We start from the raw sequence: 16079 nt of genomic DNA, 5'->3' as shown, positions 1-16079 counted from the left end.
TTTTTTTTTGTATCTCCATTGAGATCCAGCCACTGATACCCACAGCATTGTCATTTTTTTCAGTAATTTGCCTTTGGATTTATATATAATTATATAATTATTTATATTTTTTGAGGAAAATAAAGATATTATTATTATTAACAAAAAGTAGATAAAAGAATACAGTATTTACAACCACCTATATCAAGAGAAATTTAATTGTAATTTATTTAATATTTCAGTATTAAATGCTTGTCAAAATAATGCTTGTCAAAATGGAGCTGGTTGTGTCCAGGTTTCTGGTTCCTGTACTGCTTACACGTGTAGCTGTCCAAATTGCTACAGAGGACAGTTCTGTGAGACATGTAAGTTTAAAAGCAGCACAAAAAGCAGATAAAATTTAATCTCTACAAAGCAACTATATTAAGAGAAAGTAAAATATAACTTAAAGATGTATTGTCCCTTGAAACAAAAAAATGAAGGTCGGAATATTGGCCATATCAAAGTAATATTAAAGTTATTCACTTTAAGTTGAAAATTCGAGCCAAAAACAACAATTTTACGTAATTAACAGCTAAATTAATTTGATTACATTTCGTCTGGAAAATCATCGCGAGCGAACGTAAACAAAGATTTCAAACCATGATTATACATTATGCATGATGCAAATTAGGATTTTTTACAACTCGTCACGGTTGAGAAGGTGTTTTCACACAGATCGCGAGGAAGTTTTATGATTATGCATACAAAGTGGCAATGATTTTTTTTTGACTAATTTTTGGTGAAAGTTAATAACTATTATGATACTTCAAAATGACCCACTTTTTTTCCAAATCTTTTATTTTTTATTTTTTTGGAATTTGACAAAAGGACAATACATCTTTAATTATTCAATATTTCAGTATTAAATGCTTGTTTCAATAATGCCTGTCGGAATGGAGCTGCTTGTGTCCAGGTTTCTGGTTCCTGTTCAGCTTACACATGTACTTGTCCATCTTGCTACAGTGGACAGTTCTGTGAGACATGTAAGTTTAAAATCATCACACAAATGAATTTTATTTTCTACTATGCTACACAATCATGCTTAATTTACATTTACATAAATATTTGAAAATCAGGTGTCAATAAATAATGAAATAAGACAAGATAAAGTTCCACAAAATATTAATATTAAAAATAATACAAATAGAAAGATTAATATTGAAAAAAATAACATAAAAACGTTTTTATGAAAAATAAATGTTAATAAGAGTTATGGTCCTGATCACGTTAAGGGTAAAACGTTTTTGTTTTTTTTGGACCAACTGTGTGGTGTTCTTCATCACCTCTTCAAGTCCTTGCTAAATTTATGTATGACACCAAAATTATAGAAAAATCCACTATAATTGCAGTATCCAAAAACAATAGTACTAAGCAACTAAATGATAAAAGACCAGTTGCTCTTACATCTCTAGTTATAAAGATTTTTGAACGGATAATCAAAGCATTTATATCTTATCTTACCTATTTTACGAATCTCAAATGCAAAAAATAACAGTAATTTGACCACGTTTCGCAAGTTTTTACGTCACGTATCAACTACACAACCTTCTCCGTTGTGTACCGCAATGGCATGATCTACAAACACCATGTCGAGCCGCCGAATTAAAACAGTGTTTAGTCTTGGCAGCCGCCCAACCGTATCGACTAATTGCGTCGTTGAAGTTTTAATTAATTACACCTATCCTTGGAACAGAATGGATGTTGTAAATCACGGTGTGGCTCAGTGAGTAAAACGCTGTGGCCATTGAAATTAATGCTTAGTAGGTTCGACTCCGCAATATGTGTAAATAATAATTATCTCCGCTTAAAGCAAAAAATCTAAACCACAATGTAATTAAAAAAGTAGCAAAAAAGATACCAAACCTCACACACAAAAATTGCAAAATATAAGAACTATTAACATTTTAAAAATGTAAATAAAATGATTTCAAAATCCTGTTTCCACAAAATATCAGATATAAAAGTTTGTGTCCGAGCGCATCATCTAATTTCGAGTAGTGAGTGCACTTTTTGTGTTGATTTTAAAGTCTGTTTTATTATTCCAATACTTAATTCTATAACTTAATTCATATTTAAATTTTATCATTATAATGTTTTAATCTAACGACTGATTAACAGTCACTTTCTGTTGCGCACCTAGATTAGTATTCACACAGTAGTGCGCTTTTATAATACATCCCATGCGAATTATTACTAAGGCAGACAAGACCGTGCGGAGCACAGGTTATTGCTAGACCACACTTATTACAAAAGAAGCAAATAGGTAACAAATCTCCCAAACCAAAAAAATTGCAAAATATTAAAACCATTGAAATAAAAAAAATGTAAATGAAAAAAAAAAACACACACAAACGATTACAAATGGTTTGATACATTGTTGAACATGAAAACAACTTAACAAGCTGTGTTTCCGCAGCAATGTGTTTTTTATTTGATTTATGTCCACTTTTTTTATTTTATCTATATGTATCAAATAATGAATAGGCCTACACCACCAAAACACCCAAAATAATATAGTTTGGTATTTTATACTTTCGCATCATCTAACTAATTCACAATTCAATTTTTGTTTAAGTTCCATATCCAGTATTGCTTTCATGTTTTAGCTTACAGATATTTTAAAGTGAAGAGATAGTGTATAACAAAATCAACGGCCATAAAATAGTTCTGAATTTTATTTTTGATACAATTTGTTTTTATTTTGATAATTTGTCAAAGTACTTTTATCAGAGTGCGCTTTTATTATACTTGCCCATGCAAAGTATATAACCACATATTAAGGTAGAAAAGACTGTGCAGAGCACAGGTTACTGCTAGTCATTAATAACAAGTAGATAAAAGAATACAGTATTTACAACTACCTATATCAAGAGAAATTTAATTTTAATTTATTTAATATTTCAGTATCAAATGCTTGTTTCAATAATGCCTGTCAGAATGGAGCTGCTTGTATCCAGGTTTCTGGTTCCTGTACTGCTTACACGTGTAGCTGTCCAACATGCTACACTGGACAGTTCTGTGAAACATGTAAGTTTAAAAACACACAATAACTAGATAAAATTGTATTCTCTTAATACCAACTCTAGCAAGAGAAAGTAAAATATGATTTATCTATTATTTCAGTATTAGAGATAGCTGGTTGTGATGTTAACCTTTGTCAAAATGGAGGCTCATGTGTCCAGGTTTCTGGTTCCTGTAATGATTACATGTGTAGCTGTCCAAATTGCTACACCGGACAGTTCTGTGAAACATGTAAGTTTAAACATGATTGAGTTTAAAGTTTTGTTTAATTTCTAAATTCAAATTATAATTTATATTGTCTTTTCTTAGGGCAGTCAAAACCTTTAAGGTTATATTATAGGAACTTGTTCCTCAGTTTGTCAGTTTTGTAAATTGTAATTTATTTAATATTTCAGTATCAGATGCTTGTGAAAATAATTCTTGTCAAAATGGAGCTGGTTGTGTCCAGGTTTCTGGTTCCTGTTCAGCTTACACATGTAGCTGTCCAACATGCTACACTGGACAGTTCTGTGAAACATGTAAGTTTAAAAGCAGCACAAAAAGCAGATAAAATATAATCTCTACAAAGCAACTATATTAAGAGAAAGTAAAATATAACTTAATTATTCAATATTTCAGTATCAAATGCTTGTTTCAATAATGCCTGTCAGAATGGAGCTGCTTGTGTCCAGGTTTCTGGTTCCTGTACTGCTTACATGTGTAGCTGTCCATCTTGCTACACTGGAACATTCTGTGAGACATGTAAGTTTAAAATCATCACACAAATGAATTTTATTTTCTACTATGCTACACAATCATGCTTCATTGACATTTACACAAAGATTTGAAAATCAGGTGTCAATAAATAATGAAATAAGACAGAATCAAGTTCCACAAAATATTAATATTAAAAATAATACAAATAGAAAGATTAGGCCTAATATTGAAAAAAATAACATAAAAACATTTTTAGGAAAAATAAATGTTAACTAGAATTTAATTCGTCACTATGACGAATTATAGGTTATATGCATTGATTTAAATAAAGATAATTGATTTTTAAAAGATATATTGATTGATTGATTTTCTCAGAATACATGATAGGATCTTGCTAACGCGAATACAATAGCCGGTATCATAATCCGGTCAAAGATCCCTCTGCGTATAATGTCATAAACCACATTGTTACATAGTAATAAAGACATTACTTACTTTTTATCTAGATTTCATTATTATGTGTATAATCTATACACTAAAAAATAAAATTGAACTAGATTTGAACTCGTCACTTTGACGGGTTAGTTATCCGCACAACAAACGCCACGCGCACGTCATACGTTGGAATTTTGCACACGGAAAAAGATTATGGCATTATGACCTGAATTGAAGAATATCATATGCTGTTAGTGCTGAATTCTGTCAATTTTTGTCATATAGTATATACAGTATAATCTGTATGCGTATACATATACAGTGTAGAATAGGTGAAATTACGGGACCACCCCGTTTATTCCTATTTTTAACATGGCGACTGTATCAAAATGAAACACTAAGATAGCATTATCTCAGCAACAACATGTTAACGTGTAGAAGAAATTTGAATACGTAAAATATAGATGCACGCTCTTTTAAATGTGATGAACTATGACGCAAAAGATGAAAATACGACTTTTTATTCAACTGGCCATATAATGACGTCACAACGTCGGATTGAAAAAATGTTCACAAGAATTCGTATCTACAATCCAATAGCTTCCAGAAAACGTTTAATCATGGTTATAGCTTTTTATTCTGACGAGCTATAACAGATTGAAAGTTACTTTAAAGAAGAAAATATGTGACCCACGTTATTTAAATTTTTTCGACATGATGACGTCATAAAATTAAAATATTTTTAACTCATGCGAAAGATAGTTCATTTACCTACAAAATATCAAAATCGGGGTGAAAATGAAAAACGGATAAGTGAAGATGCGCTCAATTAAATGTGATACGCTATGACGAAAGATACAAAAATCCTATATTTTATATTCGCGTGGCCACACGATGACGTCACAATGTTCGGTTAGCCATATTAATGCATGACCCAATATCTACAACTCATGAACTTCCAGAATAGGTAATAAAAATAACGTTTAGTTTAGAAACTACGACTGTTTAAAAAAGGGTATACTTATATATATTTTTGACAAATTTTTACAAATTTTTTAACTTTTTCATCAAAAACGCACGTAAGTTATCCAATTCAACGTGCCCGTATGACGTAATTTTAAGTAATTTTTCGCATTTTGAAATTTTAAACGTGCGTGCGCGCGTAACTTTGTGTGAAACATGCCTTTTTTTTCACAGTCAGTTAGCGCAGGATATAACTTAAACTTTTAGTAAGTTTCAATTTAAAATGTTATATGGTTTTCGATTTATGTTAAATACGCGAAATTCATTAAAACGCGCGTAAGTCATGTTGCGCAACTCTGACGTCATTCACAATAGGAGGTGCACAATTTCACGTGAATGCCCACATGTTGACAAAGTTATAAAATGTTATGTCTACACGTTTTTGAGTTACACGAGACACAAAATTGACAGAAAGAAAGAATAATACAGAAAAAAAAAAAAAAAAAGATTTCATACAGTTACAAGGAGTTATCCGCTGAATCCGGATAACTAACAAACAATACGGATAATTAAAAAATCTTATTTCGTTTCCCAAGGTGAGACTCGATCTCGGTACCTTGAATGCCATAGACACGAGCACAGACCACCGAGCCATACACAACTGACTAAAAGTTGCAGAAAAATTCCTCCGTGTATTTATACTATGCAGTAACCACTTTGGTGCAGATAGATTATTACATACCGCAATGAATTATAGCTTTTTACTATGATGACATCCTTAAAAATGTAAAAAAATGATACACTGTCAAACTATATACTTTTAACTTTAATATATGAACTTTTGAAGGAAGAAAGTTAATGTTAAGTTTGTTATTTTGGCCTAAGAAAATGTCATAAATTGTTTGACTTAATCAACTTTTGTTCTCTTAATTTGATAATAAATCATACATATGATACATACACTTCAAGAAAATGAAAAAAAAAATAGGTATTCCCCAGCATTCTGACGATCTATATTAATTTTTAAATTTAGCATATTTTCACCATTTTGTTAACTTATATGTGCGTAGCCTGTCACTTTTGACGTGCTCGTATAACGCAATTTCAAGTTGAAAAGTGAATCAAATATGATGATATTATTAAAGAAATGTTGTAAAACAGAAATCGGGCAAAAAGAGTGCGCATTAACGTTTAACGTGCAGTGCGCGTGCAAAAATCTGCGCACTCATGGCAATTTTTTAAACGCTTAAAATTGCCTGAAACGTACTCTAATTTCATCGAAAATAAATTTGGACAATTTTGAAAATTTTAAGCGCACGTACGCAAGCGTTATATGCACTACGCACGTAATTTTATTGCCATATGATGCAATATGACCTGACATTTATCAGTACCAAATTTTGTTTAATTGTGATTCATGCTTGTGAAGATATGATTACAAACGTAGACCACGTAATTTTTGATTGCGCACCATGAAAACATAACCACATCGATTCCTGGCCATAAGGAATATATTCTGAAAAATTGACTTAGCTAGATGAAACTGATATCAAGATAATTCACGGACAAAATAGTGCTAAGGAAAGAATAAATAAACAAATAAATAAAGATCCTGACAGAATCAAGATGTTATATGCATGATAATGCATATAACCTAATAAAGATCCTGACAGAATCAAGCGGTTATATGTATGATAATGCATATAACCTAATAAGAGTTATGGTCCTGATCACATTAAGGGTAAAACATTTTTTTTTTTGGACCAACTGTGTTTTTTTTTTTTTTTTTTTTTTTTTTCAACTTTATTTATAGAGGGTAACCCTTCCAGCTGAACCCGCAGGCCAGCTGATATTCAGGGGCCCTCTTAAAAATGACAAAATATATAAAACTATACTTAACTAATACGAATCTACTATATACATTTAAATTTAAAACTATTATATAAAAAAATAATTATCAAAAAAAAAAAAAAAAAAATTCAATTAGACAATTACGATAAAATGTGTTTTTTAAAATTAAATTTAAACGAGTTAATATTGGTACATTCTTTCAAAACAGAAGGTAATACATTATATAAAATACTAGCAGAATAAATAAAAGAGCGCCGGAAACATTCCAATTTAACTTTGGGTACCAGTAAGTCTCCCCTGGAAGCAGCCCTAGTCCTCATAGAGTGTATCGGAACAGTGGAAAATCGTTGGGCGATGTATCGAGGGGCAATATTGTTCATAGCTTTAAAAGCTAGGCAGCCTACCTGGTACTGCACCCTCTGTGACACATTCATGATGTGTAGAGATGTTAGAAGAATGTGAGTGCTGGTGCGAGGCGGAGCTTGAAGAACTACACGCATAGCGCGATTTTGAAGTTTTTGAATCTTATTAATGTTTGTTTTACTTCCGGTGCCCCAGAGAAGAGCACCGTAGTCAATGTGTGGTAAAATTAATGTGTTGTAAAATAAATGTGCTGTACGTTTGTCAAGATATTTTCTAATTCGTGCAAGTGTGTGGATTTTGAAAGAAAGTGTAGAGCTCAACTTACTGACATGGGTATGCCAGTTAAGTTGATTGTCAATGTGCACACCTAAGTGTTTGTGGTTAGTTACTACTTTGATCGGTTGTGCAGCAATCGATACGTCTATTGTTTTGTGTTTAAGCCGCTGAGGGACGCCAATTAACATCGCCTCAGTTTTGTCAGTGTGTAATGATAATCGGTTAGAGGTGAGCCATGTGTTAATTAGTGAGAGGTCAGAGTTGATGTTTCTGTTAATTATATGTATGTTAGAGTGCGAATAATAGAGGGTGGAATCATCAGCATAAAGATCAAGAGTGCCATGTTCTGGAACAGTGGCAAGATCATTGATGTAAATTGTGAATAACAAGGGTCCAAGAATGGACCCCTGAGGTATACCGTGTGTTATGGTGAGAAAATTAGAATAAGTGTTTTTGAATTTAACTGTTTGAGTGCGGTTAGTTAGAAATGATGTGAACCACTCGATGCCAGATGAGGATACACCACACCGAGTCAATTTTCTAAGCATGATCTTGTGGTTGACCGTGTCAAAAGCTTTTCTTAAATCTATGAAAACTGACCCGGTGAGGCGACCCCCATTCATAGCATCGAGCCAGTTGTCACATGTGTTAGTAAGTGCTGTAGTGGTAGAGAAGTGTTTCCTAAAGCCTGATTGGTTATCTGAGAGAATGTTCTGTGCTGTAAGATAGTCATAGAGTTGGATATGAGCAGCGCGTTCAATGATTTTAGAAAGGATCGGTAAAACGGATATAGGTCGATAATTGTTGAGTTCGTCCTTGGCCCCACTTTTATATATGGGAACAACTTTGGCGATTTTTAGGTCATTTGGAAAAATACCAGATGAAAGTGAAAGATTACAGATAAATGTCACAGAAGGCGCAATAACAGGGGCTGCCAACTTGAGCAATTTGATAGGGTAACAATTTACTCCAAGCGACGTTCCACAGTCCAATCGACTAAGCTGCTCCAGGACAGACTCACAAGATACCCTCTGAAAATCAAATTGAGAATCAAATAAAGGTAAGTAAGAACATGGATCAACATTATTAGCTGCAAGTGCATTGTCAAGATGAGTAGCTATATTTACAAAATAATCATTATATGCATTACTAATTTCATTTTCATTACAAGAAGCATGACCATTGATCCTAACAGAAGATGGCAACCAGTTAGACTTTGATGAGATCAAATGTTTCATTCCTTTCCACATCTTGCTGGTGTCATTCGCAGATTCAATTAAAAAGTTCCTATAATAATTAACTTTTGACTTTCTACACATTTTATTAATCTGATTTCTTAATTTTTTAATTTGTAACCATAGTTCAGCTTGACCGTTTGGTTTTGCCTTTGACTTTAATCTATCACGTTCGTGCATCAGAATCAATATGTCATCACGACCTTTTAACCACAAGGGCAAACTTTTTTTAAAACGTTTCGTTTTTTCTGGAGCATGGACATTAATTACTCCACCAAGGAAATTGTGAAGAACTTTTAAACAGACGTTCACGTCATCAAGTTGAGGAATTATGTTCCAAGGTAGTTTTTTCAGGTCATTAATGAAGTTATCCTCATTGAAATTTCGGAAGTCTCTGAAGGTCCGCTGATCATGTACATTCTTGGGGGGTTTGGTACGTATTGATGTAAAAATAAAGTCATGATCACTTATGTCTGACGACAACGTTGCATTGTTGTCGTGTAATTCCTTGTTGGTTGTGAGTATAACATCAATTAACGTTTGAGAGTCTCTGGTCGTACGCGTTGCATTCGGGATAATCTGTGTCAGATTGAATAAGTCCATGATATGCATGAGACTGTTTCTATTCGTGTGTGGTTTCAGCATGTCCACATTAAGATCGCCTAGCATGATAAAATCCTTGGAATCACAATAGTCTTCCAGGAAACTCTCAAGATGAGTAAAATATATCGCAGGCGAGTTTGGGGGTCTGTAGACAACTGATGCCCGTATTACGACTGAAGCCACATGAATTTCTACAAGAAGGGATTCGATACTAGCATGTTTAGGATCCACGATTAACTGGGTAAAAGACAATGAGCTGGCAATAAACATTGCCACCCCTCCTCCATGTCTATTCCTATCACGGCGAAGGAGAGTATACCCAGGTAGTGATACTTCATTATCGTGAATTATATCCGAGAGTTTAGTCTCCGAAATTGCCAAAATATGTAGTTGAGTACGATGCAATAACAGTCGGAGTTGATCGATTTTGTCCGTTAAACTGTTTATATTGACGTGCGCAATTCGTAATCCTTTGCATTGATTTATAAAATCAAACGTTGGGGATCTCCGGCTGCCACCTGCATTCAAATCAAGCTGGGTATTCCCTCGAAGTACTTGAGCTTGATTGTTGTTGTTGCAAACAATGGTATTCGTTCCGGGTTGATGATTACTATTTCCGTAATGTCTGCCATTTTGTGGACCAGGGTTTAATTCAATATCTCCACACATACATAATTCTGACATGTTAAATGTACTTTGAGAGTTATGATAGTATCGGATGGGCGCATTGAAAAATTTGCGTTTGAAAGTCCCGCTTATTATTAAATACTACTTATAAGCATCTTGAGTTGCCAGGCTCACAGAATACTCTTTGCCGTTTTTTCGTCTGCATTTAATACAATGCTGTACTGATCAGGAAACTGAAAATAAATTTTAATCTAGATGATCATTTAATATTATTAATTTTAGATTTTTAGTTAACAATGGATGGTATGTTATAAATACAGGTTCACCTCATAGACTAGTTCCCTATGTATTTTCGTGTGTGTGCAGATCATGGGGAAACTGTAAACATTGTTTTTTATGAATATGAAGCATGCTAGTTAAAAAAACCCATGTTGTCAAATTTCTAAACTTCATCTTTGATCACTGATTTCAATTTGAATATTTTGACCCATTGAAACCAAAATAGCCTTTGCAACGCAATCTCTTAATACCAACTATATCAAGTGAATGTAAAATATGTTTTATCTATTATTTTAGTATTAGAAATAACTGGTTGTGATGTTAACCTTTGTCAAAATGGAGGCTCATGTGTCCAGGTTTCTGGTTCATGTGATGATTACATGTGTAGCTGTCCAAATTGCTACACCGGACAGTTCTGTGAAACATGTAAGTTTAAACATGATTGAGTTTAAAGTTTTGTTTAATTTCTAAATTCAAAATATAATTTATATTGTCTTTTCTTAGGGCAACTTTTATAGGAACTTGTTCCTCAGTTTGTCTGCCCTCCTCAATATTACAAAAGTAGCAAATAGGTAACAAATCTCCCAAACCAAAAGAATTGCAAAATATTAAAACTACTGAAATAAAAAAAATGTAAATAAAAAAAAAACACACACAAACAAACGATTACAAATTGAACATGAAAACAACTTAACAATCTGTGTTTCCGCAGCAATGTGTTTTTCATTTGATTTATGTCTACTTTTTTATTTTTATCTATATGTATCAAATAATGAATAGGCCTACACCACGAAAACACCCAAAATAATATAGTTTGATATTTTATACTTTCGCATCATCTAACTAATTCACACAGCACAATTTTTGTTTAGTGTCTTTTATTTTCGAAAAGTCTGAATAGTAAAAAGTAAAGTCTAAAGTTCCATATCCAGTATTGCTTTCATGTTTTAGCTTACAGATATTTTAAAGTGAAGAGATAGTGTATAACAAAATCAACGGCCATAAAATAGTTCCGAATTTTATTTTTGATACAATTTGTTTTTATTTTGATAATTTGTCAACATACTTTTATCAGAGTGCGCTTTTATTATACTTGCCCATGCAAAGTATATAACCACATCTTAAGGTAGAAAAGACTGTGCAGAGCACAGGTTACTGCTAGTCATTAATAACAAGTAGATAAAAGAATACAGTATTTACAACTACCTATATCAAGAGAAATTTAATTTTAATTTATTTAATATTTCAGTATTAGATGCTTGTTCCAATAATGCTTGCCAGAATGGAGCTGGTTGTGTACAGGTTTCAGGTTCCTGTACTGCTTACACGTGTAACTGTCCAAATTGCTACAGAGGACAGTTCTGTCAAACATGTAAGTTTAAAAGCACACAATAACTAGATAAAATTGTATTCTCTTAATACCAACTCTAGCAAGAGAAAGTAAAATATGATTTATCTATTATTTCAGTATTAGAGATAGCTGGTTGTGATGTTAACCTTTGTCAAAATGGAGGCTCATGTGTCCAGGTTTCTGGTTCCTGTAATGATTACATGTGTAGCTGTCCAAATTGCTACACCGGACAGTTCTGTGAAACATGTAAGTTTAAACATGATTGAGTTTAAAGTTTTGTTTAATTTCTAAATTCAAATTATAATTTATATTGTCTTTTCTTAGGGCAGTCAACACCTTTAATGTTATAGGGACTTGTTCCTCAGTTTGTCTGCCCTGTATTTTTTATTCATTTATTATGCAATTATTTATATTTTTTGAGGAAAATAAATAGGCCTATATTATTATTATTAACAAAAAGTAGATAAAAGAATACAGTATTTACAACCACCTATATCAAGAGAAATTTAATTGTAATTTATTTAATATTTCAGTATTAAATGCTTGTGAAAATAATGCTTGTCAAAATGGAGCTGGTTGTGTCCAGGTTTCTGGTTCCTGTTCAGCTTACACATGTAGCTGTCCAAATTGCTACAGAGGACAGTTCTGTGAGACATGTAAGTTTAAAAGCAGCATAAAAAGCAGATAAAATATAATCTCTATAAAGCAACTATATTAAGAGAAAGTAAAATATAACTTAATTATCCAATATTTCAGTATTAAATGCTTGTTTCAATAATGCCTGTCAGAATGGAGCTGCTTGTGTCCAGGTTTCTGGTTCCTGTACTGCTTACACGTGTAGCTGTCCAAATTGCTACACTGGACAGTTCTGTGAGACATGTAAGTTTAAAATCACACAAATGAATTTTACTTTCTACTATGCTACACAATCATGCTTAATTTACATTTACACAAAGATTTGAAAATCAGGTGTCAATAAATAATTAAATAAGACAGGATCAAGTTCCACAAAATATTAATATTAAAAATAATACAAATAGAAAGAATAATATTGATAAAAGAGTTATGGTCCTGACCACATTGAGGGTAAAACGTTTTTTTTTGTTTGGACCAACTGTGTGGTGTTCTTCATCACCTCTTCAAGTCCTTGCTAAATTTATGTATGACACCAAAATTATGGAAAAATCCACTATAATTGCAGTACCCAAAAACAATAGTACTAAGCAACTAAATGATAAAAGACCAGTTGCTCTTACATCTCTAGTTATGAAGATTTTTGAACGGATAATCAAAGCATTTATATCTTGTCTTACCTTAAAACCAATGCTTGATCACTTACAATCAGCGTATAGACTGATGGACGTATTGAAGATGCCAAACTGTTTTTATTAAATACTACTTATAAGCATCTTGAGTTGCCAGGCTCACAGAATATCCTTTGCCGTTTTTTCGTCTGCATTTAATAAAATGATCATTTAATATTATTAATTTTAGATTTTTAGTTAACAATGGATGGTATGTTATAAATACAGGTTCACCTTATAGACTAATTCCCTATGTATTTTCGTGTGTGTGCAGATCATGTCATTCTATTCACGTACCAATAAATCAAGGAAAAGTAAAATATAATTGATTTAATATTTCAGTATTAAATGCTTGTTCCAATAATGCCTGTCAGAATGGAGCTGCTTGTGTCCAGGTTTCTGGTTCCTGTACTGCATACATGTGTAGCTGTGCAACATGCTTCACTGGACTGTTCTGTGAAACATGTAAGTTGAAAAACAGCACAAAATGTAGATAAAATAGTATTTATAAACCAACTATATGAAGAGAAAGTAAAATATAACTTCAATTTTTCAGTATTAAATGCTTGTTCCAATAATGCCTGTCAAAATGGGGCTGGTTGTGTCCAGGTTGTTGGTTCCTGTACTGCTTACACATGTAGCTGTCTAAATTGCTACAGCGGACAGTTCTGTGAGACATGTAAGTTTAAAAACATCACAAAAATTTATTTTCTTTTCTACTATTTTTCTACTATGCTACACAATCATGCTTAATTTACATTACACTGTTATGGAAGTCTTTATCTTGGCTCTTTGTGTATTTTTAATGTCTTTAATACTGCATAATACTAAATATACTTCTGTTTGATATGTTTCTATGGATGGACACAATATAAACAGAAAGAAATTGGTCGACAGGCTATTCGGCCACCGGACATTTCACCAACCGGTCATTTCGTCAACAGGACAGGACCAACCAGTATTGGCAAAAAGTCCTGTCAGCGAAAAGTCCTGTTGGCCAATTTCCAGGTTGCCCAATGTCCTGTAGACAAAATTTATGGTCGGCATGGCATTCCGTATAACGTCTGAGTACCCAATATAACAAACTGTTCCGAAAAATATGCAATACTTGGGACGGGCGCTGCTCAGTATTTTTGTTCGTGGGATATTTGATGTGATAGGCCCTACTTGGGAAATGCTGTTGAATCTTCGGTCAAACACACCCGCCTTGTACCAGATCTACACTAGATGGTTTTTACGGACATACTCAAGTCAGGAAAAGAAAGCGAGGTAGGAAAGGAGGAATAAAACAAACAACAAATACCGTCTACCATTACCTACAATTATTCTGTCAACTGTAAGGTCTATTAAAAATAAAATGGACGAATTAAATATATACATGCGGTATGTCATTCGTGATGCGTATACATCATTTGCTCTCCCGCCTCTTGGACCACAATTCCATACGGTTACTCCTAAGTATACCCCTCTAGTTAAGGGAGCAAAGACAATGGTTAATACAGTTAAAATTTGGACAGAAGATAGTATTGAAACCCTAAGAGGGTGTTTTGACTACACTGATTGGCATGTTTGTTACAATTCGTCGCCGGATCTGGATGAATTCGAAGTAATTACCGCGTATATTAATAACTGTGTTGAACAGGTAATTCCATCAAAACAATTAATGGTATTTTCCAACAAAAAGCCACGGATCACTAAAGAAACGTTTATTTTTTACCGAAACTAAATATGAAAATGAAATGAACAGGGAAGTGAGACATTTGTGTAGCTAAAGCAAATTATAGGAGTAAAATAGAAGCAACCCTTGTAGAGCTTAAGAAAAGCTTGGCAAGGTATAACAAAAATATGGCTTCTGACCTCAATTTGAATATTTTGAACCATTTAGAACATAATGGTCATATCTTTGCAACGCTTAGATTAAATGAAATAATTTTAGTATCAAATTATATGGAACATTTTATAAAAATGTAAAAGAATTCTATTTATGATCACTAACTTTGTAATTTACTTGGATGACATTTTGATATTTTCTTCTTCGTTTAAACAACATTTATCTAGATTAGAAAATGTGTTGTCTAGATTGTTTAAGTATGGGTTAAAGGTTAAGGGCAAGAAGTGCGATTTCTTTAAGACGGAGGTAACCTATTTGGGTCATGTTATTTCATCTGCTGGAGTTGCTGTAGACTATGGGAAAATAGAAAAGATACTGACCTGGCCAACGCCAAACAGCATTACTGAACTTAAATCATTTCTGGGACTCTCTTCATACTATCGAAAGTTTATCTGTAATTATGCCAAAATTGCTGCGCCTTTGCATTTGGTAACCCGGTTGTCTGACACACAAGCGGGGAAGGCCTACAGGTTTCGTTGGACTGAAATTGAAGAAGCTGTATTTGTTGAATTAAAAAATGCTTTAACTAAACCCCCAGTTCTTGTATATCCCAAATTTGATGAACCATTTGTTATTGAAGTAGATGCCAGTTTGAAAGGTTTAGGTGCTTGCTTGTTGCAGGACTCTAATGGTTCTCTTCATCCAATTGCTTATGCAAGTAGAAGTCTTCGTGGTGCTGAATGCCGATACCCTGATTTATCGAGTTTTAAGTTGGAGTTGTTGGGGCTAAAATGGGCAGTGGTGGATAAATTCGCTTCTTACATTCAGGGTTCAAAGGTTACCATTTTTACTGATCATAATCCTTTAGCGCATTTAAAAACTGCAAAGCTTGGCGCTACAGAAATGAGATGGGTCTCTCAGTTAGCTATGTTCGATATTGAAATCAAATATAAGCCAGGTTCTAGCAACAAATGTGCCGATACTTTAAGTCGTCGTCCGATTAGCGTGTGTACAGATTTTAAGTCAGATCTAGGAGTTATCGCTTCATGTCTTAATATATATGTTGATTCTCATCCCTCAATTAATAAGTGTAAACCACGTATTGAAATTGATCAATCATCACGTAGTATTAACAAGGCATTGTCTATTTTTCCTTCTTACTCTCATGAGCAGTTGGCAGAATGTCAGAAGAAAGATAGGGAATTGGGAGAAATCTGGAAATT

The 16079-nt window shown here is 33.2% G+C and overlaps 2 protein-coding genes across 2 annotated transcripts in view; both read left to right on the top strand.

Annotated features, from left to right (window-relative positions):
* LOC144842964 (adhesion G-protein coupled receptor G7-like) overlaps window positions 1-16079 on the top strand; it is a 77087-nt gene that overhangs the window by 47612 nt on the left and 13396 nt on the right. The window lies entirely within an intron of this gene.
* Window positions 255-16079, top strand: part of LOC144834899 (adhesion G-protein coupled receptor G7-like) — a 73888-nt gene continuing 58063 nt past the window's right edge. Inside the window, exons 1-6 of the mRNA XM_078689883.1 lie at window positions 255-348; window positions 882-1004; window positions 2926-3048; window positions 3145-3273; window positions 3438-3560; window positions 3661-3783. Of these exons, the coding sequence (XP_078546009.1) occupies window positions 255-348; window positions 882-1004; window positions 2926-3048; window positions 3145-3273; window positions 3438-3560; window positions 3661-3783 (715 nt within the window). The remainder of the gene's footprint in view (window positions 349-881; window positions 1005-2925; window positions 3049-3144; window positions 3274-3437; window positions 3561-3660; window positions 3784-16079) is intronic.

The sequence above is a fragment of the Antedon bifida genome, chromosome 1 (genome assembly GCF_963402885.1).
Source record: "Antedon bifida chromosome 1, ecAntBifi1.1, whole genome shotgun sequence".
Taxonomy (NCBI): Eukaryota; Metazoa; Echinodermata; class Crinoidea; order Comatulida; family Antedonidae; genus Antedon; species Antedon bifida.
Note: the sequence above shows the minus strand (reverse complement) of the source record. Positions and strands in the feature narration are given on the sequence as shown.